At 42.4% G+C, this 27,052-nt stretch overlaps 2 protein-coding genes across 2 annotated transcripts; one reads left to right on the top strand and one right to left on the bottom strand.

The window, feature by feature from the left end:
• The first annotated feature begins 465 nt into the window (after positions 1-465).
• gpr137ba (G protein-coupled receptor 137Ba) lies at positions 466-7,223 on the top strand. The gene is made up of 7 exons (XM_053436947.1): positions 466-858; positions 2,663-2,712; positions 2,885-3,107; positions 3,937-4,083; positions 6,092-6,220; positions 6,421-6,542; positions 6,637-7,223. Exons 1-7 carry the CDS (start codon positions 481-483, stop codon positions 6,749-6,751), a joined length of 1,164 nt encoding a protein of 387 aa, XP_053292922.1. The 5' UTR covers positions 466-480; the 3' UTR covers positions 6,752-7,223.
• A 961-nt stretch (positions 7,224-8,184) lies between these two features.
• On the bottom strand, positions 8,185-26,891 carry egln1a (egl-9 family hypoxia-inducible factor 1a). Its single transcript, XM_053436948.1, has 5 exons — positions 25,845-26,891; positions 14,588-14,707; positions 9,013-9,149; positions 8,854-8,921; positions 8,185-8,754 (listed from the first exon to the last, which is right to left on the bottom strand). The coding sequence occupies exons 1-5, from the start codon at positions 26,592-26,594 to the stop codon at positions 8,699-8,701; spliced, it is 1,131 nt and encodes a 376-aa protein (XP_053292923.1). The 5' UTR covers positions 26,595-26,891; the 3' UTR covers positions 8,185-8,698.
• Positions 26,892-27,052: the final 161 nt, after the last annotated feature.

Genomic DNA, 27,052 nt, shown 5'->3' with positions numbered 1-27,052 from the left:
GACCCTGCCAGAGTTGAATGAGGATGATGATGATGATGATGATGATGAAGATGAATCTGCGTGTGATGCGTTTAATGCACCTCGGTAAAGTGAAAGCATCAACATGTGTCTCTGGGGACCGGGGCTGTGGTGGGAAGCCCCATGACGGGGTTAAAGGTACAGGAGCGTGCGTCAGCTGATGCGTAGCGTCACGTAGTGGGAGCTGGTGGGGCTGGAGGAGGAGGAGGAGGGGGGAGCAGGAGGAGGCTGGTCCTCTCTCTGAGCTCCAGGCTGCAGCTTCCTGCATCTTCCTGCCCGCTGCTGCTGCTGCTGCTGCGGACAAACTGCTCGTTCTCATCACCGATCATGCGCCTCGCTCTCCGTCTGGCTCGGGCAGCAGGAAGTTAGCCTCCTTTCCCCCTGACAGCCCCATCCCCTCGGCGGGCCCTGTGAAGCCCACACCGGCTTAGGAGGCCCCTCCGCGCCGCTGCGCTCCTGCTCATGGAGGCCCGGGTGGTGGAGGAGCCGGAGCCGATGGACGAGTCCCTGCCTCTGCCCACCCTGAGCCCCGCCGTGCCTCCCTTCGTCACCCTCGGCCTGACGGTGGTCTACACGGTCTTCTACTCGCTCCTCTTCATCTTCGTGTACGTGCAGCTGTGGCTGGTGCTGCGCTATCGACACAAGCGCCTCAGCTACCAGACGGTGTTCCTGTTCCTGTGCCTGCTGTGGTCGGCGCTGCGCACCGTGCTCTTCTCCTTCTACTTCAGGAACTTTGTCACGGCCAACACGCTGGGACCCTTCCCCTTCTGGCTGCTCTACTGCTTCCCCGTGTGCCTGCAGTTCTTCACGCTCAGCCTCATGAACCTGTACTTTGCTCAGGTGAGTTGCCAGACACCGCTGCCATGTAGCGGAGCTGCAGCTGCTCCTGGGTAACTGGAGGAAAGAGCTCAGAGCAGTGAGGGAGCGGAGATCTTTATTTCAGGTTTCTCCTCCTCGTGTGGGTGTTTGACCTTCACTGTGCAGAGTGATCCACTGCAAAGTCACAGTGCAACGATATTTAAAATGAAAATGCATCGGCATCGTTTCCTCATTCTTCCCTATTATTGTGTGGAGGTTTAAAACAAACACATCATACTTTCACATCACAGAATAATTATATATGAACTGTCAATCATCTGCCCAAGTTAAATACTGCACACACAATGTATGAAGACTATCACTGGGACTCAGGGGGATAGGTTAGTTAAATAAAATAAAAACAAGGGTAAGAATTAAGATAAATAATAGATGTGTATCTGTTAAAGGAGTGAATAAGATGAAGAACTAAAAACATGTTTTCTTTGCTTAATTTTTTTCTGTTGTTTTTCATGAATATTCTAAGCTTCAGATCCCATAGTGTTGCCAGTTCAATTCAAACAAAAATATAAGACATTACAGGAGGGAACCTTTAAACACACACACACAGCCCTCATGTGAACTAGGGGCTGGAACTTATAGGCATGTGTGCATCAGTGGACATAATGCAAACTAGTTTCCAATAATAACTGAACAGATTGTTTGGAGAAAGAGGAAATGAAATTAAAGCTAGCACTGGGCCTATGTTTGAATATATTATGGTAAAATAACGTTTTATTATTTTCATTACAAATTAAATCTTTGGATAGGTTTATTTATTTTTGTTATCAATTTAGCGAATCATGGGTTGACCAATAATTAAGGAAAATGTCCATCACAAGTTTTTCTTTAGCGACATTTAGTGTGCAATAACACACACACACACACACACACACACACACACACAAAGCTGAATGTTCTCACATGATCATTTCACAACATGTCAGCTCTAAATAAAAATATTCATCCTGAAAATGTGTGAAATTTGATGACCAATGCATTTAATTGTGGTCCACTCTTTAAGGGTTAATTTACAGGGAGTCAGCCTGCCTCTTGAATAATTCTACCATCACACTGAATGAAAACTATCGACTCTTGTAAAGTCTCATTTAAATTTGCAGAACGGACAAAGAATAAAAAATGTTCACCCCATTTTACTGTAGCTACTTTGACTAATCACGAGCTGGTATTATGTGGCAAGTATGTTGTATTAATAGTGATTCATTCCAAGGTTTATCAAACAATTATTCACTGGTAAATAATGTAGCAATTATCCAGATTGTTTAAAGAAGCAGTTTGACCTCAACTCCTCACATGTTCAACCCAAAGTTCACTCTGCTTCACACCTAATGTGAACATCGTCTGATGATAAGGGCTCTCACAGTGCTGTCTGGTAAATACTTCCTGTTGTTATCAGTGGAACAGACTCTCATCCAGATCGGCTGCACAGTGTGGCGCAGTGAATCAGCCCCTTATCGGCTTACATAATCCAAATATCAAATAATTGTTTCTCTGGCCTCTACCTACAGCTTATTTTTAGCTTAATCCTCTGGTGCTGATTTGTGTCGCCGCTGATTGTCGGAACAAAGTGTGTAACAGGTGGCTGTGTGCTGTACAGCTGTTGTGTAGTTATACAGTTCAAAACTGCTGTTAACTACTGCGAGGTTCCTGTTTTAAAAGAATTTCTTTCTTTCCTGTTGAGCGAGAATAAAGAAGTGAAACTGAGCTTCAGGAAAAGCATGACTCATTTACATGATGCAGTTTTTTTTGTTTTTGTTTTGTTTCACAGGTTGTTTTCAAGGCAAAGTCAAAATATTCACCGGAGCTTTTAAGATACAGGTAAGAACAGGAGAGGAGGATGATGTACTATTTTCATTTTCCATCCAACACAATTCAATTCTATTTTTTGCACAAATAAAAACATGTACTGCCATGGCTGAAGTATTAAAAGTATAGTAAATTCAGCAGTTTTTCATGTAAATAATATTTTTCTGTCTTTCCTGACCTGCAGGCTGCCGCTGTACTTGGTCTTCCTGTTCATCAGCCTGGTGTTTCTAGTGGTGAATCTAGTGTGTGCCCTGCTGGTGAGGATGTCCACCACAGAGGCCCACACCATCGTGCTCGTGAGGGTCGCGATCAACGACACGCTCTTCGTCCTGTGCGCCATCTCACTCTCCCTGTGTCTTTACAAAATCGCCAAGATGTCCCTGGCCAACATTTACCTAGAATCCAAGGTGAGAGGCCCTGACACAGACGTTATGAACATGGAGTTGAAACAGAAAGATTGGCTTTGATGCTCATTTGCTTACTGGCTTCAAAAGGCTTTATGTCCTGCATGTTGCACCCTCCAGTGAAGATGCACTTCTCCCCATGATTTATGCTTTGTACATAGTGATTATTCCCTGGCAACAGTGTTGTCTGTGTGCATGACTGGGCTCTCCCAAGCTTACAGTACAGTTCACAATCTCTAATTAATGTTATTTTGCACAGTGCAGTAAAGCGACAAGTACTGAGGTAACAAGTCTTACATGAAACTCAAGATAAATTTAGCAAATGTTTCATTTTCATGTCTTCACAGCGATGACAGCCAGTGGCCAGAGGCATGATGTTTTATGTGGTCCGTCCCATTCATGTGAACAACACATCTCAAAATAACCTTGAGGGAGATTCTTAAAATTTGGTACAAATGGTCAGTTGCCTTGTGAACACAGTATCTTAGGATCAACTCCAGGGAATCCTTAGAAACTTGGTTCAACCGTTCACTTAGACTCAAGGATTAAATGATTACGTTTGGGTGGTTGAAGGTCAAAGTCAGGGTCAAAGTGGCCACCCGAAACATCTAAAGTCTGTCTTTAGGGAGTTTCTTCTAATTTTGACCAGTTGACACTTCGATCAACTGATTAGATTCAGTGGTCAAAGGTCAAGGTGGCCTCATATTATTGTGAATGCCAGGAACACCTGGAGGGACCAAAACTGAACTGGATGGTGAAAGCATAAAACCACAGGGTAGTGTTTCAATGTTTTTTTCTTGACATGCGGGTGATTAATGAAACTCCTGTACAGGGGACGTCGGTGTGCCAGGTGACGGTCATTGGAGCCATCGTCATCCTCCTGTACTCGTCCAGGGCCTGCTACAACCTGGTCGTCCTGGGACTCTCCAACAAGAGTATCACCTCCTTTGACTACGACTGGTACAATGTTTCAGACCAGGTAAACCAGCAAAGAGGTCTGATGCCTTAGAGCAGGGGTGTCCAAACTTTTTGTCCCGAGGGCCACATTAAAAAAAAATGTGAAGGTCTGGGCCACTCGCGCCGCCACGCCCCCCTGCCCCGGAGCAGACTGTTGAAAGTGCGCCTCAATCGTGTCGCTTAGGGCGGGGGGTGTGGCGCCACCTAGTGCCAAAACTGAGAAGTACAATACAGTGGGCCATAGTCCATTACATTACAATTCATTTAGCTGACGCTTTTATCCAAAGCGATTTACAATCAGTGCATTCAAGGGAAGGGGAGAGCGGGGTAATGTGAGACACCCCCTGTATCTAGGCAACGGACACAATTGTGGTCATGTGATCATTAAGTTTTGAAGCCCCTCCCATTCCACCCTTGCCATGAAGGAGAAGTTGGTGCTGGTGCTGTGGTTAGAATGTTTTTCACAAAAATGTGCTTTTTGCATGTAAAAGTAAATTTTCTTGCATCAACTGTTGTGTCAAAACCAATTGATTCAGGTAGAAAAACTTATATCATACATGTTTGTGAACTTCCAATATATAAAATCATTTGATTGATGCTAGCTGAAGATTAGCCTGAATTGCTAAGAGATGTGAGACAGGTAGCACAAGTTAGGTTTAGTCTTAAACATATTTTAGTGTTATATTACATTACATATGTTTTATTTTTAATGCCATAAACATTGTATAAAAGCCATCATGCCTAGAAACTACACCAGGAAGACAACCTGGGGCCAAACACCCCTCACAGAGATGGAGAGTGCAGCCGCTGAGGTCATGCAAGGAAAGAAGTCCTTAAGAAAAGCTGGACGGGATAGAAATATTGAAAAGACAACCCTCAAAAGATACATAAAGAAAAAAGAGAAAGGGGAAGTAAAATCAGTTGCCTTGGGTGCAGTAACTGAGGCAAAGAGAATATTCACAGATGAGATGGAGGAGGAGCTTGCCACTTACTTGAAACAACTAGCTGACCAGTTCCATGGCCTTGCTCCAGTTAAGTGCCGTGAACTGGCATTTGAAAATGCAGAGAAAAACAATATCCCTGTCCCTGCCAATTGGACAGAGAAACAATGTGCAGGTAAGCTAGGGTGTGCAAGAGATCACATGAATCATAATAATCATAAATGTGCTTAATTGACCGATTACAACATGTGTTGTTATGGTAGTTTTAAAGTGGAAAAAGTAAGTGGATCACTTTACCCCCTTGATTTCTCTGGTCTGTCTCACTTTACCCCAGCTTAGGGGGGGTAAACAATCATATTTTCACTGCCCTTTGTCCTGAAGACATTCTGATAATTTCCATTGCTAGGAAACATCCTGAATTAATGGGAAATGTATACATTTTACTGATATATAATTTTAGCTCGCTTAGAGGGGAGCAAATGTAAAACAAAATCTCATATTACCCCGCTCTCCCCTACCCGAGGGTACAAACCCAGAACAACAAGAATCAAGAAAGTACAATTTCTTCAAAAATAGAGCAAAACTACAAAGTGCTATAAGTAGGTGCCATTTAAGTGCTACGAAATTATTAGTTTAAAAAAATTAATTTAATAATTTTTTTTTTTTTTTTTTTTTTTTTAATTTGAATTTTTTTGAGGCGGGCCAATTTAAAATGGATGGCGGGCCGCAGATGGCCCGCGGGCCGTAGTTTGGACACCCCTGCCTTAGAGGAACAGTTTCATAGCTGTAAATATGAAACTACAGCTGCCATTTTCTATTATGTTGATAATTATAAGAAGTGATAATTGAGAGCACTGGTCGACGGGTCAGGCAAACTACTTCTACCCACTTACTGTACGCTTTGCTCGCATTTGAGCAAGAGGCAAACTGAGTTATAATCTTTGTGGTTTTATAAAAATATTTGTCTTGTTAATGATTATTTGACTTTAAATCATTGCTGTGTAGAGTTTTACATGGTTTACTTGGTTAAAATAGTGATCTTTTGAAATGCTCTACAGTTTAGTAATCTGGTATGTGATTTTCTTTCAGGCAGATTTACAGTCGACTTTGGGCGACACTGGCTACATCGTCTTCGGAGTGATCTTGTTTGTGTGGGAGCTGCTGCCCACCTCTCTGGTCGTCTTCTTCTTCAGAGTTCGACATCCTAACCTAGACAGGGTGAGCCAGCGACTACACTGAGCCTGCGGTTCCCAGCCTGGCGGGGACCTTTTATTTTAAGGCAAACCAGTTTGGAACCAGGACCCTAAGCCCTAAGAAATGATGAAATACTTTTCTATAATGCAAACAGTTAGCGTTATATAACCGTCTCTGTGATGTCTGATGTTTCAAGTTGTGTTCGTGTCTGGCTTGTCCTGCAGAGCGGTTCTGGGCTTCCTGGTCACGTCTTCTCCTCCAGGGCTTATTTCTTCGATAACCCTCGACGTTACGACAGCGATGATGATCTGGCGTGGAGCGTCATGCCTCAGAACATCCAAGCCAGGTAAATAAATCCCCAACTTCTGCTCCCCTAAAACACTCCACACGGAAAAATATATATGAATAGTTTCATGGATGTTTTTTTTTTTATTGTTCAGTCTGGCTGCGGACAGTTACGAGTGGGGGAGCCAAAGCAGCAGCATCAGCGCCTACATCGCAGCAGAGGATAGTTACCACCTCCCTGCTCCTCCAGAGGAGCTCAGCCATTACTGACTGGAGGTCACACCGACTCCTGACCTTTCTTTCTCCTTGTACATTTTTGCACAATCTCTCTTAATGACCGAGGCACATGGGGCTGGACGCTGCCCTCGACTTCATACATTCTATTTTGTCTAGAGAAGAAGAACTAACAGACTTATATGAAGGTCCACTGACTGGGCGTTAATTTTGCACACTCCTTATACAAAGTCTGATCGCATTCTGACTGCTCTTAAACATTTTACATTGTATAGTTTGTATTGAATACTGCTTAATATATTTCCTGGCCTCTGTAATATGAACTGTATTACTATTTTATGTCATGTTTCTTTTTTTCATACAGATTGTTTATATAGAGAAGATATTCATGTAATTCATATTAAAAACATTTAAATGTGAAAATGTACTTTACTTTTAACATTTCACCCGGACTAATGATACAAAAGTTGTTCATGTTTAACAATGAATAAACATATTTTCATATATATACACAGACACACTTACTCATTAACGCACACATAAACTTTCATATATACATATGTCTACATGTACATACAGATGGACATATGGAAATGCATAGAAATGCACACATACACATGTATGACATGTTATATATAACTATAAGCATTAATCGTAACGATAGCTTTAATTTTGGTTCAGAGTTGGACATAATAAGCTCAAACCCCCTTCTGATAAAGAAACATTTAATATAAGAAAAAGACGACAGGGTGAATTCATTTCTTAGGTCTCACCATTTTATTGATGAGTTTTCATTCTAAGAGCACTAATCACATTATGTGCCATGGACATTCACAGCAGATCATTCTTTCAAGTTTGCAGGGAGACGGTTGTTTGGTTACAAAACAGGAACATCCTCACTATGTGTTTGAGTTTAGTGATTGTCTAGGTAAAGATCTCTATGATTAAAAAAAACTGATTGGAATTTTTTTATGAATTTAGAAATTGAATCAAAGACTGAAAACAAAAACTCTGGTAAATTACTTTAAACTGTTTATACAATAACTATATGGTCATGGTGTCATTTAGCATCTGATTAAACTACTATTAAAAAGGTTTCATCATTATTGAATAGTCCAGCTAATTAATTGTAAGTATGATTATCACAAATGTGTGTTGATAAGATCAAACTGGTTGGGATTTTTTTTTTATTACGGCTACATGTGTGTATCTGAATGTGAAGTATCTCATTTTCACAATTTTTTTTACAGGTGCACAACGGTAGGTTTCCTGCAGATGGCAGCATAGAGCTGTGTAAAGTGCAAACACAGGGCAGGTGAGACCATAGGCACCAGAGTCCCTCACCCTCAAGTCAGACAGATCAATGTGTGATTATTGACAAATGTGGATAAGAAGGAACAGTTAGCCGACAAATGACACGGTTTGCATCAACTGTGCGGCAAATGAATGAACTCAAATTAAGACAAATGTTGTTCTGTCAATAAAAGGGTGTTTTTAATTCAGATCATTCCTCGTATTATTGCAAACTCAAGCATATTTTGCCATACAGTATCTTGCAACAGCTGATTCCATGTGAAAAGCATAACACATTAAGCATATGCAGAACACTGTACCTTTAAGGAATTAACTGCAAAAACGTATATGCAAAAAAAGGATGTCGATTCTCTCCGAGCTCCAGTTTGAAGTGATGCTCTGGAAATGTCAGCGATATAACGTAAGCGTTCTCCACCGCACAGGTGAAAAAGACAAAAAGATCCCTTTCAGTACAATGTCATGACATTCAAGGTCTACTGGGTTGCCCGAGTTTACTGAAAATGAACAGAAATCACTGTGTGTTGGTTTTGACGTCTCCACGAGCACAGATCTCCATCCACTCAAGCAAAAAGTCTGCAGTCTTTGTAAAACACACACACATGCTCTCTACAGGCCACTTTCTTAGGATAGAGCACTTAATGGTTGTTTGTGGGGAACGCAGGGATCCCACTAGCTGGGATCGGATGATTTGTCGAGTTCAACCTTTACTCCTTTTTCCCCTGCACCTGCACACAAACAAAGCACAAAACACAAGAGATGAAGTTAAAGCTGAAAGGGCTGCAACATCAGAAACGGGATCATGTAGCTTGTTGATCAATCCTCACCTGTTAAGTACTTTTCTTTAGCTCTGGCGCGCTCGTCCGCATCAAAATACCAAACTGTGATGGCATACCTGCGGAGACAGAAACGGAAAAAGAGGTGAGCTGGTGCGAAACATTCTGTATCGTCTGAGCGTGTGCAGTGGACAGACTTGGGACGCTGACCTGGTGGCGAAGGCGGGCTGAACCTCGTGAGGGTTCCGTCTGTCCGACCAGAACAGCAGCAGACGGTCGAATTTGGGCTCTATGTCGGCAAATTGGGCCTTTCCTTCTGGGAAGATTCGAAGAAGGCCTCCGTGTTCCTGGAAGAGCCGAACAAGAAGAAGGAGCGACCCCATTATGTACACAAGTCAGGACAAAGCAATCGCAGGAAGGTAAAGAGAGTGCGGAGGAAGTGAAGCCTCCGCAGTGATCATGTTTGTGGATTTGATTCCTGATCATGTTCATCCACATTCACAAAACAGTCACGAAAAGGAGATAAAATACCCTGAATTCTGCATACATCATTGATATAATACCAATATGTGAGGCTTGTTGAATGATCAACATAGGACGACAATGTTAAAGGAAAAGGGTTGTCCAACTTCAGGGGCTAAGAGGAAAGCTCAGGATAGGAAGCAGCAGTGGGGGACGGCCTTCCTGTGGAGGGATAGGAAGAATAACCCACAGGAAAACTGCTCCGACTGGATAAAGGACCTGGAGAGTGAAAAAGCAGATTGCTGCAAGCGTGCCACTTCAACTTTCACACAGCTGATATGATAGGGCCCTCTCTTCACACGCAAACCAGCCGAGCAGAGAGGTTCACACCCTTTGTTGGAAAAGTAATGCTATAACCATTTATACTACACTGAATGAGGGGGAATGCCGCTGGTGTGACAAAGCTAAATAAAGCACAATAGGGTCAAAGAAGACAGGGGAACTTTTTTCCTCCCCCAACACGCAAGCAGCTCAAGGACCACTGCGGTAACAATTGTAAAACTGCACGTAAAGCCAGGCCGGAAAGCTATATTGCATGGATTAGAGTGACCACAGGTTGACTCTCGCCTGCAAGACGTGACCTTCTGACCCACATCATGCTGAATTGGACTGATGATGAACACCTACAACCAAAAGATATGACCTATGTAAAAACTCTGAATGGGTAATAAGCAGACAAATAATGCTACAAACTAACATTGACCTTGGACAGTATGTTTTTTTTTTATTTCTTTTTTTTAAAAGAAAAAAATCAATGTTAAGTCACTAGAATTACACTATTGCAGTTTTTTTTTGTAGCTGTTAAATATTTATGTTATACAATGGATCAGATGACTTTAGAGTGAAAGCTGCTGTTTGGGATCAGAGCACAAACCGTTATCATCCCATTATGCAGCCTTACTCATCCTGTATTAGTGTCTTATAGCCGATGGTTCTGATTTTCCGGCCTGCTCACCTTCACATGTCCAAACGATTGATATTACAGGTTAATGCAATTTCAAGCAAAAATTCTCAACCATTTTAAATTCCCATGCTCCACTTTGGGTCCAGATGTAAAATAATTTTTTTCTGTACTTCTAAATTTAATATCTTTGGGTTTTCTGCCCTTGGTAAGACAAAACAAAACAATGCTTTGACCAAAATGTTAGACTAGATCAGTAGAGAGCTTACCTCTGTAAGGCACCGGCAGTCGCCTTAAGTTTATTCAAGTTGCACCAAGTTGATATCAGTTCCTTGGACTATAAATAAAACAACTTATCTTGCAATGTTAAAGAAAGTGATGAAGATTTCCTGGATCCCCCCCCTCCGATCAAGATCCGGACCAAACCAATCCTTCAGGATTTGTGGTAATCTTGCAGTAGTATCTAAGTAATTTTGCTTACTAACAAACTAATAAACAAACAGACAGGGTTGAAAAACATTTCAATTTGTTCCAACTTGTTTGTGATTAGCTAGTTAACCCAGTGCTGGAACACCAATGCAGAACGCTCTCATGTGGACTCTGATTAACAGGCAGGGGGCCAGTTAAGAGATCAACGGGGCCGGTAAATACGTAATTAGATTCTTATGATGGCGCATCGACCCTCAAATGTTTTCAAATGGCCAGTACACCCCTGTTAAAACACAATTATAATTTTTGGAAAAGTATGCTCTATGACAAATATAAAAATGGTGGCTGCAGCAGAGAAAAAGCATACAACGTGCAGCCATATTCCCTCAGCATACACAAAGATTTGCATTTGAGTTCTTAACTTCCTGTATACCTGTCAAACAGCCATTATTCTACATCTTTCAGTCTCATTAAGCAGCGGAGCTCACTCACATGTCACATCCCCCTCCCCTTGCTTGTTTCCCCCGCTGATCTCAAACATGACCTCTCTGGAATCTGATTGACAGGAATCTGTCACAGTGACGGAGAACTCTGATCCCTGTACAAGAAATAATGTTTATCAATCACGACAATGTTTGCAGAAAATCTGGCTCCACACTGCTGCAGAGATAGATTTGGGTGAACACGTGTCGAGGTCGGACACTTTGAGAAGACAGGTCTGGAATAATGACGATTACTAATCATGAATGAAACAAAGAGTGGTGTGTATGCGTGTGTTTGTCTCAGTACAGTATGTACTGTAGAGCATGCCCCTCACTCATTGCATGCTGGGATACACCCCCCTTTCACTGCAACCCAGAAAAAGATAAGCAGTTTGAAAAATAGACGTATGGCTATTACACAGCAAAAAAGGTTAATGTACTGCACTTTTGCCCGTTAACATACAGTAGTTTATAAAAAGCAGAAGTTACAGCAAACCCCTCTTATCATAGAAATGTCATCACTGAATAGCATTTCTTTATATTGACGTGTAATTTCAACTCTTCAACATGTGTTGCACAGAATCTGCACTTATAACAGAGCATAGGATTTCCAGTGGCTGATTAATTTCCTTCCACTGCCTTTTGCTTGCCTGTGTATTTATCCTCCCACTAGTGAGGATTGCGTGCATGGTGAAAAATTCAAGATAACCAAAACACATGATATACCACGCTACGACACTGAAGATACTGAAGATAACTTCAGTATCTTTTTATATACATTCTAAATATTTGTTTAAAATACAGTACAGTAATCTTTATGTACCTACTTTGAAATCTAGCCTGAAATATGTATTATACAATTTTGATTTACAATATACATACAGCTGACGTTACACCGACACGCTGAGGATTTTGTACAGAAGTGAAGCCGCTGACGACAGACGTTAAAAATCGGGGATAAATGATTGAAACAACTGAACCTGAACATCCCAAAGCCATGTCATTCTCTCACGAAACCCCGGTATCTAGGCAACCGCATTCTATAACGGACCGCTCATCACAACCCTAATTATACAGCCAATCAGAGACCTGATTATAATTATTCACATGTCCAACGGGCTTCCCGAACATGGCTCATTTGAATAATTGAAGCTTGTGCGTGAACACAACAATAGGAATCCAGCAGCAGCTCCGATGATTAACACAGGGGCAGCCACCTGATGTGGAAAACATTTTTATATACACATAAACGGGCAAAAGTTATGACTTTGCTGAGTGAGTGCTGGTGTCACACAGGACACAGCTATTAGGATATAAAACACTGCTATGTAGGTGTGTCACTGGTTATCACAGGGTGTGGTGTGGTAACAAAACTTAGATTAGTATGTTTTCATAGCAACACAAGACAACCAATATTCCTTGCAACAGGCCAAGTCATTTGTGCCCAAGTTGCAGGTACAAAAAAAGAAACCAAGTGTTTACTGGTTATATAAAAGATAGAGGGGAAACTGTCTTGAAACCATGGCAACTGCATCAACAGAGAGGAGCAACAGTCCCAGTTTGAAACGAACCAGGGACATAATGGAAGTGTAAGTACATCATTTAGCAATGGTGTTGCAGTCAGTTGACACTTTAAGTGCTTTTAAATAAAAAGGAATTAAAAACCCAAGACAGGTCCCCAATCCCTGTAAATTCACATGGCCTTGTCACCTGCTTTAAGACAGCTAAAAAGAGGACAGACTCCAGTACAAACTAGTGTCCAGAAACCGGGAAAAAAGTTTCCTTTATTTCCATAAACTCCATGTAGTGTACAGGTCTGGAGTGAAAGTTAAGTAGATAGTTGCTTGTCAGCTCATGGACAAGAAGCATGAATGCCGTCATACCACCGTACGCTTTTTCCACTGTTGTGACCAGTGTAACGTTACTTCCCTCTCAACTAAAGGTGAGGTAGGCTTGTGAGGTAGGCTTGTCTAAGCTCGACTTCCGTTTCGCCATCTACTGTTCTGGCGGTGAATTGTTTTCACAACAAAAAGGCTCGTAGAACTATAAATCAAAAAGGGTCCGTCCGATCCGTCCGTCCGTCAGTCCGCAACGGACTCGGAGAAGCATACTAACCCTGGACTGACGGTCACCAGGCTGCGTTCGCGTCTGACCCCAGAGCAGTTTAACATGCTCATCTGTCTCAACACAAATCCGTAGGCTGGTGCTGAAGTTGTATGTGAGTTACTGGTTATTTTTATGAAGCTTTCTCGACTCGGTACCTTGTTTGATAGTTTTGAGTTACATTTGGCAAAACCTGTCAGACCTAAGTATTATATATTTGTAGTTGTTGTTTAACATTATGTTTTTTTGTATTATTATTATTTTTATTTTGGAGGAAAAAAAACAGGGGTCAGTTGTTTTTAGTAGCACCGGCTTCTAGCTGTCGGCTCCGATGCTTAAGATTACGGCAGCGCATATTTTGTTCATCTTGTAATAAAGATCTCAATGAGGAAACACGCTTTTTTTTTTCACTGCATTTTAATGTAGCTTATAAATAGTGCATTTTTTAGCTTGAAAATATTAATGATTAATCGAAAATTCGTCATTAACTCTCCCGACTATTTAATCGAACGCCCATCCCTAGCAGCAACACTGTCCATCTCTGGCTGCTCTCATTAACTGCACATGCATGTGTAGCAGGGGCACAAAGCAACATGAGCGTCCAAAAATAAACAGTTAAAGTTGTCAAGTTACGAATAATATTATTTAATGAGATACTTTGGTTTAATATACTCCTGTTTTGAATCTAGGTGGACACATGGTTATACTTAGTATTTTACCAGTTAAACAGTGATATACTCTGATGTCCTTTAAACATATTTTACTGACAGTGAAGGTAAAGCACAGAGACCTTTTCAAAGGGAAGATATTTTATGTTTATGAATATTCCTGCAGTAAAACACACCGTAGTTATTCATCATAGCTGCTTAGTTATAAAGTGCCAGAGTAGTTCCATAAATTGAATTCTCTGTCTTCAGTCTGCCTGTGAAATCTGCTTCTTGCAGGAGGAACAATGGATTTGTGGAAGGCAGCAGGGGGGCACTCTTCACACTGATTGGGTGTGGCTAGATTAGCAGGATCTCTGCGTTTAAATGGGATTATGAATGTGGAGAGTGGACAGCACGTACTGACACGTAACCTCTACTCCTAACTGCGCGGGTGTGGAGTAGAGCAGAATGGAGGGAGAGACGAATCCGCCACAGTGACAACAACCAGACTGATCGGTCGTATAATGTGACAGGAAGTCCAACTGACATAAAGAACAGATACCTAGCTTTTCGCAAACAATAATCAAATGATATTTCAGACAGTTTATTCAGTGTTTGAGACAAAAGAGAAATAAAAGCATAACCCACCAGAGCTTAAATCTTTCACTTCATATAATTTACTGCAGACATCAGTTACATACCTTGGCACTCCAGTCTTTATTAAGGTAATATATGCACGTGACGCATCGTCCATCGCCATTAGGGTTATCCACATGCCGCACGTACCCTGTCCCATTTCCTGGATAGCACGCCACCATTGCCTGAAGACAGAAGATGAGAAAGCGCGATTATTAAAAACAGACATGTGGTGACGAAACGTATGCATCCTATGCCAAGATCTCATATGTGTCGGTGAACAACAGAGGTGCCGTGTGAGCATAAGGAGGAAAGTTGAGATGACATTTAAAGAAGCAGGAGAAGAAGCTCAACTAACTTGTGGCTGGCCTGCGATGAGGATAGAGCGGACTTGGCACAGCCACGTTGTATTGTCTCTCCTTCACCTGTAACCAGACACAAGCCCTGGCCGCTCACCACCCAGCTGCGTCATTATAAACTTTAAACCAGCGAGAAAATAAACCGGAGATATCGTGCTGCCTGTCAACTTCCCTTTGCCTTTTCCTGCTCTATTAAGACTCGCATGATCTGTCTGGGTGTTGGCGGTGAACCCCTATGAGCTTTTGTAAACGTCTTGGTGTAAACAGAGTGCTGATGCTCTCATACAACTCAGAAAGTCCCACAGGAATAAGTGGGGACTCTTCTCTTCATAAATGAGACTACCCTGGAAAACAGAGGAAATTAAAGTAAATGCATGTCTCTATGTTACATTGCCTGCCATGTCAGTGTGCATATAGTGTAACAGATATCAGACAAGAAGCACTGGAACTTATAAACAACACTAGTACGACACCAGGCGACTGCGTGTGCTTTCTGACTTGAAAGGGGAGCTAAGGTGAGTGGATAACGTGCACAAACAGAGGGCGGATTGAGCCCTCATGCACCGTGTCTAAGCAGTGATATGACAAAAGGCAAGTTCCTCCACATTCTTTCATGCAACATAAACCATAGCAACATTATTCTAAACACTCACAGCAGACTAAACTCCCTAACATGTGCAAGCGATCGTTTGTGCAGACAAATGATCGAATACGTTAGATTTAAAATATTTGGTTCTCATGGATTTGAATTGCGTTAGTCCACATTGATCTGACATCTTTTGAGTGATGCAGGCTATCATTGGAATGCACAGTATCAGGGCATTCAAAGCTGAGAAACAACAAAACTCAATGAAACATAAAAGATGAACGGTAAGGAGGTCTTGCTCTGGCTGCACAAACTGAAACACTACTTTTTTGAGATAAAAAAAACAAGGGTGGGTCTCAGAAGAAGCGGCTGCTGGGAATCAAAGCGGGTGAGAGGCATGCAAATTGACAAAGGACTTCCTGTTAGTAAGGTGCAATACAGTACGCTTTGTGTGTGTGTCTGTATGTAAAAAGAGAGAGAGAGAGAGAAAGAGAGGGGCATAGACAGAGAACACACAGGGGTGGGGCCAGAGCAGCAGAGAAGAGTGAACTGCTGTAAACTTTGACTCCTGGCCTCCCTCCAGAGGGAGCAGTATTTTAATGGTTGTGCTACGTGCAGAGCGTGAGGAAGGTTGGCTGATCCTCGGCTATGTCACCCCTCCCACCCTCGACTGCTCGGCTCATGCTGCAAATGCTGGAGATGGGTAAACAGTCGCTGCTAGGGAAAAGTGTGTATGTGTAGATTCAGATGTGTGCGGGTTGTTTGTGCGTGTGTGTGTGTGTGTGGGGGGGGGGCTCACTGAAGGTGTGGGGCTCAGCACTCTGCAAAAACCCAGACACAGCAGTTTTGCCTTTCACTTCCTTCAAAGGGACAGCTGTAGAAACTCTATCAGGGTTCATGTACTGCAGGAAAGGTCAATTATGCACCTTTGAGCGTGTCCTGTTAAAAGTTTAATATATGAATATTACACTTGAAAAGTATGACATTTTCAGTTGAATCCGACATACCGCAGTTAATTATATTTCACCCTGACAGCATTCACAAGAAATCGATAGAAAAACCTAAAACTTGGATGAAGAGCAGCTTTGACATAATGTTTAAGTCATGTCTCCCTTTCACGAGATCTGGTCACGAAAACCAAGCTAGCTCGAGCAAGGCAGGGGAGACACAGCTTTCCATCAAAGAGTCAGATCCGCAGATGGCTGCAATCTTAAAAGTTGATGCAACAGTGATGCAGACATTAGCAGAATATGTCAGAATACACTGGCACAATGTGGAGGAAAATCTCAGATTCTCCACATTTAAAGATATTTATTACCACTCTGTATGCTCACGTATGCAAATCCTCAATATTCCCCCTTTTCTAAGTGCAACAGTCATATAGTTCTGACAGAACTAAACGTTGAATATAACCTGGTCTGAACTGTCTACCAGTATCGATAACTCTTGATTATTTCTCCATTGCCACATGACTCCTCTACACCGCAGGAGGATTTTCTTTCCTTGACATCTTCACCTCTGACCTTTGTCCCCATTTGAGCTTCCTTTCTTCTCAGCCACTTATTTTCCCGCGTTCCTCTGTGGCCCTCATTAGGAGGTTGACCTCGCTCGCCGTGTCGTCTGTTTACATTCCACAGACACGGCGTCAGAGGCTGACGGGCTTCTACAGACGGAGACCGAACAAGAGACAGAGTGGAGGTCATAGAAGCAGCTCGCAGAGGCCGTCAGTAAAGCCACATTAGAGGCTAATAGACTCACAATAGTGGAGCATGAAAATATGAAAATAATGCACGTTATAAACACTGCAACAAACACAGTCTGCAGCCACTGGAAAGCCTCTGTGTCAATAACCAAAAGCTAAATATAAGTATACAATTATTCAGTAAAAGAAACATGTAAACAATCACGTATATTTTCATTGAACCCACTATGACATGATCTCTAATTAACTAGTTGTGTTTTCACTGTTCTTCCAGTCACTTAAGTAGTGTGTCTCTATGATAGGATAGGATGGGCCTACTGTGACATTCATTAAAATGACCCATGGTTTCTGTGATAGTCTTAAACATGAGTATTGTTCTCCATCTACAATAATTCAGAGTCAACATTTGACTTAATCCCTTTATATCTGAGGTAGAGATTACAGACAGAGGATCCCTGTGTGTGGGGGACAGAATAATCTGTTTCACACAAGAGATACGGTTTTCTTTTCTTCCTTATTCTGAATGTCTCAGACATCTGCAATTCAAGCCTGAAACGAGAACGGCACTACGAGTGTATACCTCCACCGAGGCCAAGCAGTGTCTTAAATTCAATCAAGATGCACCAAATTTCACACACTCAAAGATATGAGTTCCTTGAATGTACCTGTGGCAAACAAACGAACCCCCTCAAAAAACAGACTGTGGAGAAATCCCAACCTCCTTAGCGGGGATAACAAAAAATCAAACGTGAACTGACTGGGGTGTGACCAGCACAGACAAGACTGGCATTATTTATGTGAGCCAGACTCGCAGGGTTACTGTAAACTAAAAGACACCTTTGCTCTGATAAAATCTTTATCTGGGTTTTGTATTTGCACTTCAGTTCAAAAATATGACTATGACAAGTATTTCCACAGAAGTGAAACCAAATGTAAACCAAACGCTTAAATTTGATTTAGCCTGATAAAAGTTGCTTGGGAGGGTATTTATACAGCAGGTATATTACTGTGTTACTACATCAACCTTGTTGTACCATGGTACGTGCAAAGAGGTTCAGCTGCTAGCAGTGAACATACTAATTACAGCTAAATCAGAACAGCCATGGGTTTGCCATTCAACGGCTTTATTTTTAATAACCTAGTGTGTAAGAAAAAAAAAGTATTAAGTAAAAGATATATTCATGTTAGAACAAAACATGTTACAATGGGAAAATTCAATTATGATATCAAAAGGATTTATAAAACTGAGACGATGAGTATAGAAGTGAAAAAACAGCTTTATGCAGCTGTAAACATATCAAGATAATTATTCATCAATATAAAAAGGTCCTTATTTAATGCCGCACTGTGAGGGATGCCACTAAATCACTTGTTAGTGTGACCATTTTAGTGTGAAATGTGGTTTGCACCACTGCAACCCTGACAGCTCTGTTGCTGCTCATGAAAACCTTCTTAATATTCATATTTTAAATCAAATTTGATTTTATAATATCATATCTATTCTGCAGATTGTTCTGTTCAATTACAGAGGAAAAGTTGAATGATGAGAAGTCACTACACTCACACCTCCGACTTTTCTAAAGTAGACGATTCTCAGGAGAGGTGGATATTTTAAACCAGACAGATTCCATAATGTCTGATGGAAAGTCATGGCTGATAAGAAATCTTCCCAGTACAGTACTTAATAATACTCCATCAGTTAAGCTGTAAATGGTAAATGGACTGATATATTTGCAGCTTTTGACCTGAAATGTTAGAAAACGATCATAGTATAGTATATAGTATCAAACAAATATTCAAATAGATGGTTTTGTTCAACGGCCACTACGATTTAAAACTAGATGCATCCCGAGTACAGCTTCAGAGAACTTCCACTCTGCTGATCGCTTGTAAGGAAAAAACTTTCACTGTGATGCTATCAGGTCAGCTCTGGTTCACGCACTGATCTGAGCCATGAATTGGGGTGGAGCGAGAATGAAAGGCTGCGAGGGGTCTTCTCACTTCACAGAAGTGATGCTTATCCAAACACCAGCACAAACAGTTGGGATGGAGACCTTGTAGCACAGGGGAGTGTGGGAACCAAGAGAGTTTGGGCCCCGGCCCGGGATTGCTCACTGTTTTATCAGTCAGACATGGGTTCTGCTCAAGAGGAAAACCCTGTTTAAAGTAATGACCTAGTTTACTCTTTTCTTCTTTACTGTCGGCCGTGAACAATAGAGGGACGTATGCAGCAGCCGCTCTACCCCTCACCCTCAACATTTTACTGCAAAAAATGCAGCAACTCTTTCTGCTCTGATTATGATATTAACACGGACAGGGGATTGTGCTCCGTCACCAGCCTTGTAGATTTCAGCACACTCTGCTGGTGTCTCTCAATGACAAACACAAGCTAGACACACAGGCTGAACTCTGTGAGCTGCTTAGAGATTCATATGGAAAAAACTAAAATGCTGAGACCCCCTCACATTACATGCCTGAAGCTTCCACTGACTGAAGTCATATAATCAGATCGAATAACTCAACAGATTCAGAGCATCAGTTTGTCTTGAAAACTGTCCTGCTAGGACGGGTTTCACCCATCGATACCTCTAGCTGGGAATCAATATCTACAGTGCTGTGTGAATTTTGTGCAGTAACTTCTAAGTGACTGCCCAGTCTGACTGAATGGCTCCATCGGTGGCTGTGTGAGAGCCAAGTGAGCTCATTCTGTAATTGGATCAGTCACTGATACTTTCTCCATGCCAGTGGAAGTAGACTAAGCACAGCACGAAATATGAGACAAAAAGTGAATATATAAAGAGCATTTTGCAGACAAAGGGTTGGATGCGAAAGATATTAGGCACTGCTTTGACCACCCTAAAGACAGAGGGTCAAAGCTCTATAAACAATTATGAGCTGAAGTTCTGTACAGGGGTTGGAGTATGGTACTGGAAGACTATCCTTATTAGAAGAAATAATTTTGGGCTTCTTTCGAAAACATTTAGCATTGAACTCATAATATAAATGATCCTAATTACTATTTACTTCATAAATAGTTGTTTGCAACTAGTTAGACTAGTGCAGTTCTAAACCTGCCTGTTTAGAATGGACTGTTTGGCCTGTGGTGATGCTGGTTGCAGCTTTCTGTCTGAACCTGTTAAAGGGACCTGCAGTAATTGAGCTGCAGTAAGTAAAGACCGAGTGCAGAATCCTGAAGCTGCACCCCCACTGCTGCTGCACTTACAACTATTCACCTTTTTATCCAAACATGGATAGCGACACGCGAATAGTATGGAGGCATTTTTTATCTTTGTCTTTTTTTTTACGTTTGAAAAACGTATCACCAGTTACTTCAACTGTATTAGATTTGGCTGCAACATTGTTCACTCTTGAAACTCAAAGTGTTTTGTGGACTCAAACACTCAACCAACCCCTTCAGCAGCATTGTGGTGGATAGATAATGAGTGAATTTTCATTTTGTACCATCCCTTTGATGATTCTTTGCCATTAGGTGTGCCGTAGGCAAAGGCTTCTTGCATCATCTGAGTTCTGGGTTTGTTTTGAGACCTCAACAGAACTTTAGTGGTTGTCGTCTATAGACTCTCTCTGTACTGTTTGACATGATACTTGATCAGGTCCTAAAACAGGTTGGTGATGTTTTAATCTGTGGTGGGGAACAGTCGGTAGCATAATTTTCAAGTTTTGCTGAGTCCATGTCAGATTATTTATACCCTAACCACATATATGTGACAGAGGTAGATCATCTTTTAGGTACGAGTTCCACATTTGGTTTTCTCCTGTTCAGAATTACCTTATTCTGTATCCTGCTCACGCTCCTTCTTGGGTAGTTTGTGGTGCCTGTTACAAAGTATCTTTCCTTTCCATGTTACAAAGTCACATCATACAGCCCTAATTCAGAATGCCCCATCCAATTTTTGGTCTCCATTTATCCCTCTGGTATGTCACAACTATTTCATACGCTACCATGAATGCTGGGTGAGCTTGTGCTCAGACCAAATCCACATCTGTTACATTTATTGTTTACTGTATTAAGGTAAAACAATAAGCAGGAAAAAGGAGGTACGCAAGCTGCTGCCATCTCTGGCATGCGGGTAGTGTAGACGGAAGGAACGAGCAGCTCATGCAACCTATAGCATAATGCACAGCCGGCTCCAACGCTCAGAGGGCCACCACCACATGACTTCCTCCAGCCTGCTTACTCAATTGAGCTTTAAGATTTGGGTCAAGGGTCAGCTTCCTTATAAAAGCACACATATGCAGTTAGTCTGTGAGATTACAAATGATGCAACAAATAACTCAACATTCAACAACAACAAAAATTCAGCTGCTCGGTATTGACCGCATTACTGGCAAAGAGAAGGGGATGGAATTTGTCCAGATTCTTTCAAGTTGATGTCAAATTGCTTCTTAGCATCTGTCAACAGTTTTCACTGAAAATGAGCAGCTTGGCTATAATTGAATGACAGTCAATATACTCAGCTACAAAGTGGCATGCTACACAGAGCCATGATGTTTCATGTATGTACACATGCTAGCTTTGTACAAAAGTAGTTGTAATGTAGCCTTGGCTCAGTGTCAACATGCTGGACATACTAACATTCAGAGGGGAAGAGGGGGGTGAATGACGGAACCATAATGTTGCTGCTACAAACATCTTTGCATGTTCCACGCTAATGTTATAATGGCATCAACCTTGAACAGCTACTTTTCCTTCCCTGGGAAAGACTCTCCCACACACAACATTACTATCACAATTGACAACTCTGTGGTAGCCCCCACCCAGAGCGCAAGGAACCTGGGTGTGACACTCGACAGTCAAATCTCCCTTACCGCCAACATTGCTGCAACAAGCCGCTCATGTAGATTCATGCTGCACAACATCAGGAGAATACGTTCCCTTCTCACTCAGAAGGCAGCACAGGTTCTGGTCCAGGCTCTTTTCATCTCACGCTTAGACAACTGCAACTCTCTCCTGGCAGGTCTACCTGCTAGCGCCATACGACCTCTACAGCTTATCAGGAATGCAGCAGCTCGACTGGTCTTCATCCTACTTAAGTTCTCTCACACTACACCGCAACCATCACTGGTTACCAGTGATGTCTACCCAGTCTGCATCCAGGACATGGTTAATATTTACAATCCAGCCCGTCCACTAAGGTCTGCATCTGCCAATCGCCTTGCTGCTCCCTCACTGCGAGCTAAACAAGCAACAAAATCATGACTGTTTGCTGTCCTGGCTCCTGAATGGTGGAACAAGCTCACCATTCACATCAGCACAGCAGAAAGTCTTCACATCTCCTGTCACAGGCTAAATACATATCTCTTCCGACTGCACCTGAGTTAGAAGAGGATGTCTAATAAAACACAGTCAACTCTGGTGTATGTATATATATATATATATATATAGGTTTTTAAAAAGTTAGTTGTACATTTATATTGCACCTACAAGAAGCACTTGTTTGGCTTTTTTGAAGCTAATTGTAATTGCTGAATACAATGACCCTTGCTGTTCTGGGTTGTGCCCTCATGGTTGAATGCACTTATTGTAAGTTTCTTTTGATAAAATCACAGCTAAATGATATGAAATGCAATGTAATGCATCAGAGAGCATTCACCATGCTGGAGCTGCACAGAAACAAACACGACCTGCTGCCTGAAACTTCCCATAATGTTATCAAGTTGAATGGGGGAAATGGAAACAATGAGATTAAATAACTATTTGGGCAAAATCTTCTTCCTCTATCTTTCCAGAGGCTTACATTGTGTTTAGTCCCTTTGAGCCAATGATACTGGCGGCCTTCCATATACTGATTCTTGCTGGTCACAGACCAGCCGTGTGTTTGCCAAGGCAACTAGGGCAGTGGGTGAGGAAGTCAAGCCCTCCACAGCTTTTGACTCAGTGGCCAGCTGCGAGGACCAACAGCCCAACCTGAAATAGTGCGTCTTAAACAGAATGTTACACATCTACCAGGAACTAGCGAAATGGGAAAAAAGTAACGACAAGAGTGGTCTAAAAGAAAACAGCATAGAGTAGTGAGAGCTCTGTGCCTGCAAAGAAAACCAACCATCTGAAGGCCACAGGCTTCAATCCAGTGTGCTAAATCCTTTAAATGTCAAGCACCATGATAGCAGAACATGATAAGGTACAGTGACAAATATAAAGCAGTGACTAACCAAGTGTTCAGGACCATGTTAATCCAGTTCTGCTAGTGTTTGATTCAAATGTCACAAGGTCAAAACCATGTTCATCTGCTTTGAACATCTTTACAGGCCAAAGTGATAGATCGAATAAAATTAATGTGAAAACAACACAAGTGCACAGACACACCAATAAGACAAATTCCCATAAAACTACAAACTTTAGATTTCAGATTATAAACGTTAAAAGTCCTGCAATAAATACCACTATAACACCTTTAAAATGGTTTAAATATTAGAAGCAGATCAACATATCTCTATAACAGGCCAAACAGTAACTGAACATTAGTCTACATTCATTGATTGCTACAAGTTGGACATACAATGCAACCCAACACGTCTCCAATGACCAAGTAGATTTAACACCTCTCTTCTTTCTAAACTGATCTTTTGTCTATAGGAAGATAGGATTCATGTTTAAATCATTAATATGTTATATTAGAGTGCAAATGACTTATATTAAACTGGTCTGCATTTCACAAAGACCACAGCAAGAGGTGTTGAGCCAAACTTCGTTTCACTGAAACAGTGGCGCTATACATCAGAGTATTTCCACCAGAAGCGGAGGACGAGAGGGCAGCTCATGCACTCCTGGGTCAGTCTCGTGCCTCACGGTCATATTGACCAGATCTAGTTAAGAGAAGAGTCTCAGGTCACACGCAACCCTGGCTGCTTTGTGCTTTTAATGCCACGCAGCAGCAATACAATAACTGTCCGAAATAACTCACATGATGACAGGGTGACTTTTGTACATTTGTCACTCATTATCTAAGGAACCTGCCTGAAAACAAGACAAATCTAAGAACTTAGGAACCACGCCTCAGTGAAAAAGAAACAACTGACCCACACTGTCAACTACAACACACTCTGGGCCTCCTCTCAACCAAAGAAAGATCTGTCTAAGCAATCGTACATCTGTTTAAAAATGCGTCCATCCTCTTCTCTGCAGAGGGGCAGGAGACGCAGTCAGCTACGCCTCAGCCTCCCTGCAGATGATTCAGCAGCACAGAAGGAGGTAGCGATGCCCGCTCTGCTCTCCTTTATCCCACTATTTACCATCTAGTTACTGTTCTGTCGTACACACTCAGTTTTTTTCTATAATCAATGAATGTGTCATGTAATATTCACGGGTTTAAAGACATGCACATTTTTAATAACTTATTAAATGCCAATATTCAATTACTTAAAACCTTCCGGTGCCTCATTTGTCTGGTTTTAACGAATGTCATTAAATCAAATCAAATATGACCAAATTGCTGTACCATAAAATCCTAATAGAATAAGATAAGCTAAAAATAATATCAATGTATAGTAAAGCCAATAAAAAACAATATAATAAGAGAATATAAAAACAACATCAAAATATAGTGAGAGCCACCCAATTTGCTCAGGATGTGTGCACCAATCAAACCCTTTGGCAAACAATAGGCTGCACAGGCTAGAAACTAATAAGACTTAGTCAAAACTCAACGTTGACATCGCGCACCTAAGATATGGCCTGAACCATATTTTCTTTTATGTTATCTTTATTATTTGATGTCTTGTTTCGATCAGTGTAGTTTTATCCCCATGTGTATTGAAATAACTTTGTAACCTTGTTTTGATAAGAGCTATGAAAATAAAGTTCTGTTCTTCTTAATATCTATAAAATCTATCTAGTTGGAGTTTTTCAGTTGTGGGGATTTTGTTCTAAAAAAAAATATACTGACTCTTGTAGCCCAACACCACTTTTTACCATCTTACCTATTGAGACCAGACAGGCAACATGCTAAGTTTGGAAAAGGTTTCTGAGGTGCTGACTCATCTATTTGAGCTATGACTCATGTAGGTCAGGCAGATGACAATTACTATAAAACCTACATCTTTGCTTTACAGCTTCATAACCTGCTCTCACCGTGTTTCTGACACATGGACGTGTGCAGAAGAGAGTTGGTGCTGTAGCTTCTGCAGTTTCACCTGCAGTCCGAGTCATACGAGTTTGTTGTGCAGATGCATTGACTAGAACATTAAAAAGGGCGTAGCTCTGGTTTATACATGCACAGAAAATATCACGTGTTGAGGTAATAATCTACTTTTCTGACTCTGGGGCATTAGCCACGCTTTACCCTGGAGTTAGAGAGGAATTACTGGCCTCTAACAACATGGAGTCAGGTCTATTAGCTAGATAATTGAAAGTAATGGAGCCTTGGTGACATGCGAGTGCGATCAGAGTGACTGTGACATTTCTGCAAAACTGAAAGACAAATGAAACCTAATAAAAAAACCTGAGAACAGTTAACTTTCAAGCATGAGACTCACCCTGGGGTTTAGATGTCAGACTGCTGGTTGTGTGTGTGCGCGTTTTAAAGAACTAAATACTGAGGCAGGTATAAAGCAGCAGGCTCCACGGAGACAATCAAAGTCGACCACTCGACTTCCAAGCATGAGAAACACTCAGACTGCTGGTTTGTGTGATTTCCACCTGCTGCCATACTTACTTTCGTCCTTCCATTTATTGTGTAGTTTCCCAGTTTGCCGTTACAATGTCTGATCAGGTCGTCCATGCGACTCATGAGAAAGCGGATCTTCTCACAGCCGGCTTCCCTCCCCTCTATCCACGTGATTTTGTCCCCCCGGATGTCTTTGGTCGAGTCGCTTTTTTGACTCACCAACTGTCCGTCTGTGAACCTGCCCGTTTTGTGCAGAGCCTTGACATTGTCCAAAATGCCCAGACCGGTCTCTGCGCCTAAAAAGTTGTCCACCACGCAGATGCCGTGCTTGTTCATACACGGGACGATGTACTCCAAGGCGAGTTTCTGCGGGGATGAGCTGGTCTGTCCGTTAGGTGTGGCGGTGTTGTTTGAAACGTCTTCCGCCGGCTTGTCTCCGACCACGGGCGCCTCTGTGTTAACCGCGCTCTCGGGTAAAGACGCGCTGTCCGCCGGCTCGGGGCTTTTCTTCTCTGGGGGTTTCTCCGGTGCCTCGTCGTCCACCGGCGGCGGCGGTGGAGGAGGCGGCAGCGTCGGCGGCGGCGGCTGAGGCGCCTGCTGCTCGGGCTTCTGAATGGGAAGCTGCGCCTTGTCCGCCTCCTTGCAAATGAGCTTGTGCTTCTTCCAGTGCTGTTTCTGGTGCTCCTTGCTGCAGTAGAAGGAGCTCCGGCAGCGGCCACACTTCAGCAGGTTCTCCATTTTCCCACAAAGTTCACAGTACTGCTGGTCCCGCTCCAGGTCGCTCTGCTGCTTGTCCATGTTTGCAGCCACGAACGGGTGCGCGGCGCCTTTAAGTCCGATCCTTCACACGCGCCCTGCTAACCGACAACTTTGGAAGCGACCCGCTGCCTCTGCCACGCTACGCCGAGCGAAACAGGAAAAGTAGTACTCATAGCCTCGCCATTTTACCACCAGTAACCCCTCTGTCATCTTGGATCAGTGAAGCGACACAACAGCGGGGACCCCGGGCCGAACATTGGGGGCTTGGTCGCGGTCTTCGGGAGGCATCTCTACGTGCTAGCGGTTACTGTGAGCGTGGAGCATGGCGCCGCTCGGTGTGCGTGCAGCCTATCCGTGGGCCGGCCCACCCTGACGTCACAAACCAAGCACCGCCCCCGCCCCGCGCTGCCTTCGCCGAACGTGGAACAGACGAGCTTCCGTGAAATGTCACCAAAACACGTGGAGGACGTTAATCAATGTCATGTCAGGGCGACAGG

The sequence above is a fragment of the Pleuronectes platessa genome, chromosome 12 (assembly GCF_947347685.1).
Source record: "Pleuronectes platessa chromosome 12, fPlePla1.1, whole genome shotgun sequence".
Lineage (NCBI taxonomy): Eukaryota > Metazoa > Chordata > Actinopteri > Pleuronectiformes > Pleuronectidae > Pleuronectes > Pleuronectes platessa.
This window is presented reverse-complemented; position numbering and strand designations above follow the sequence as displayed.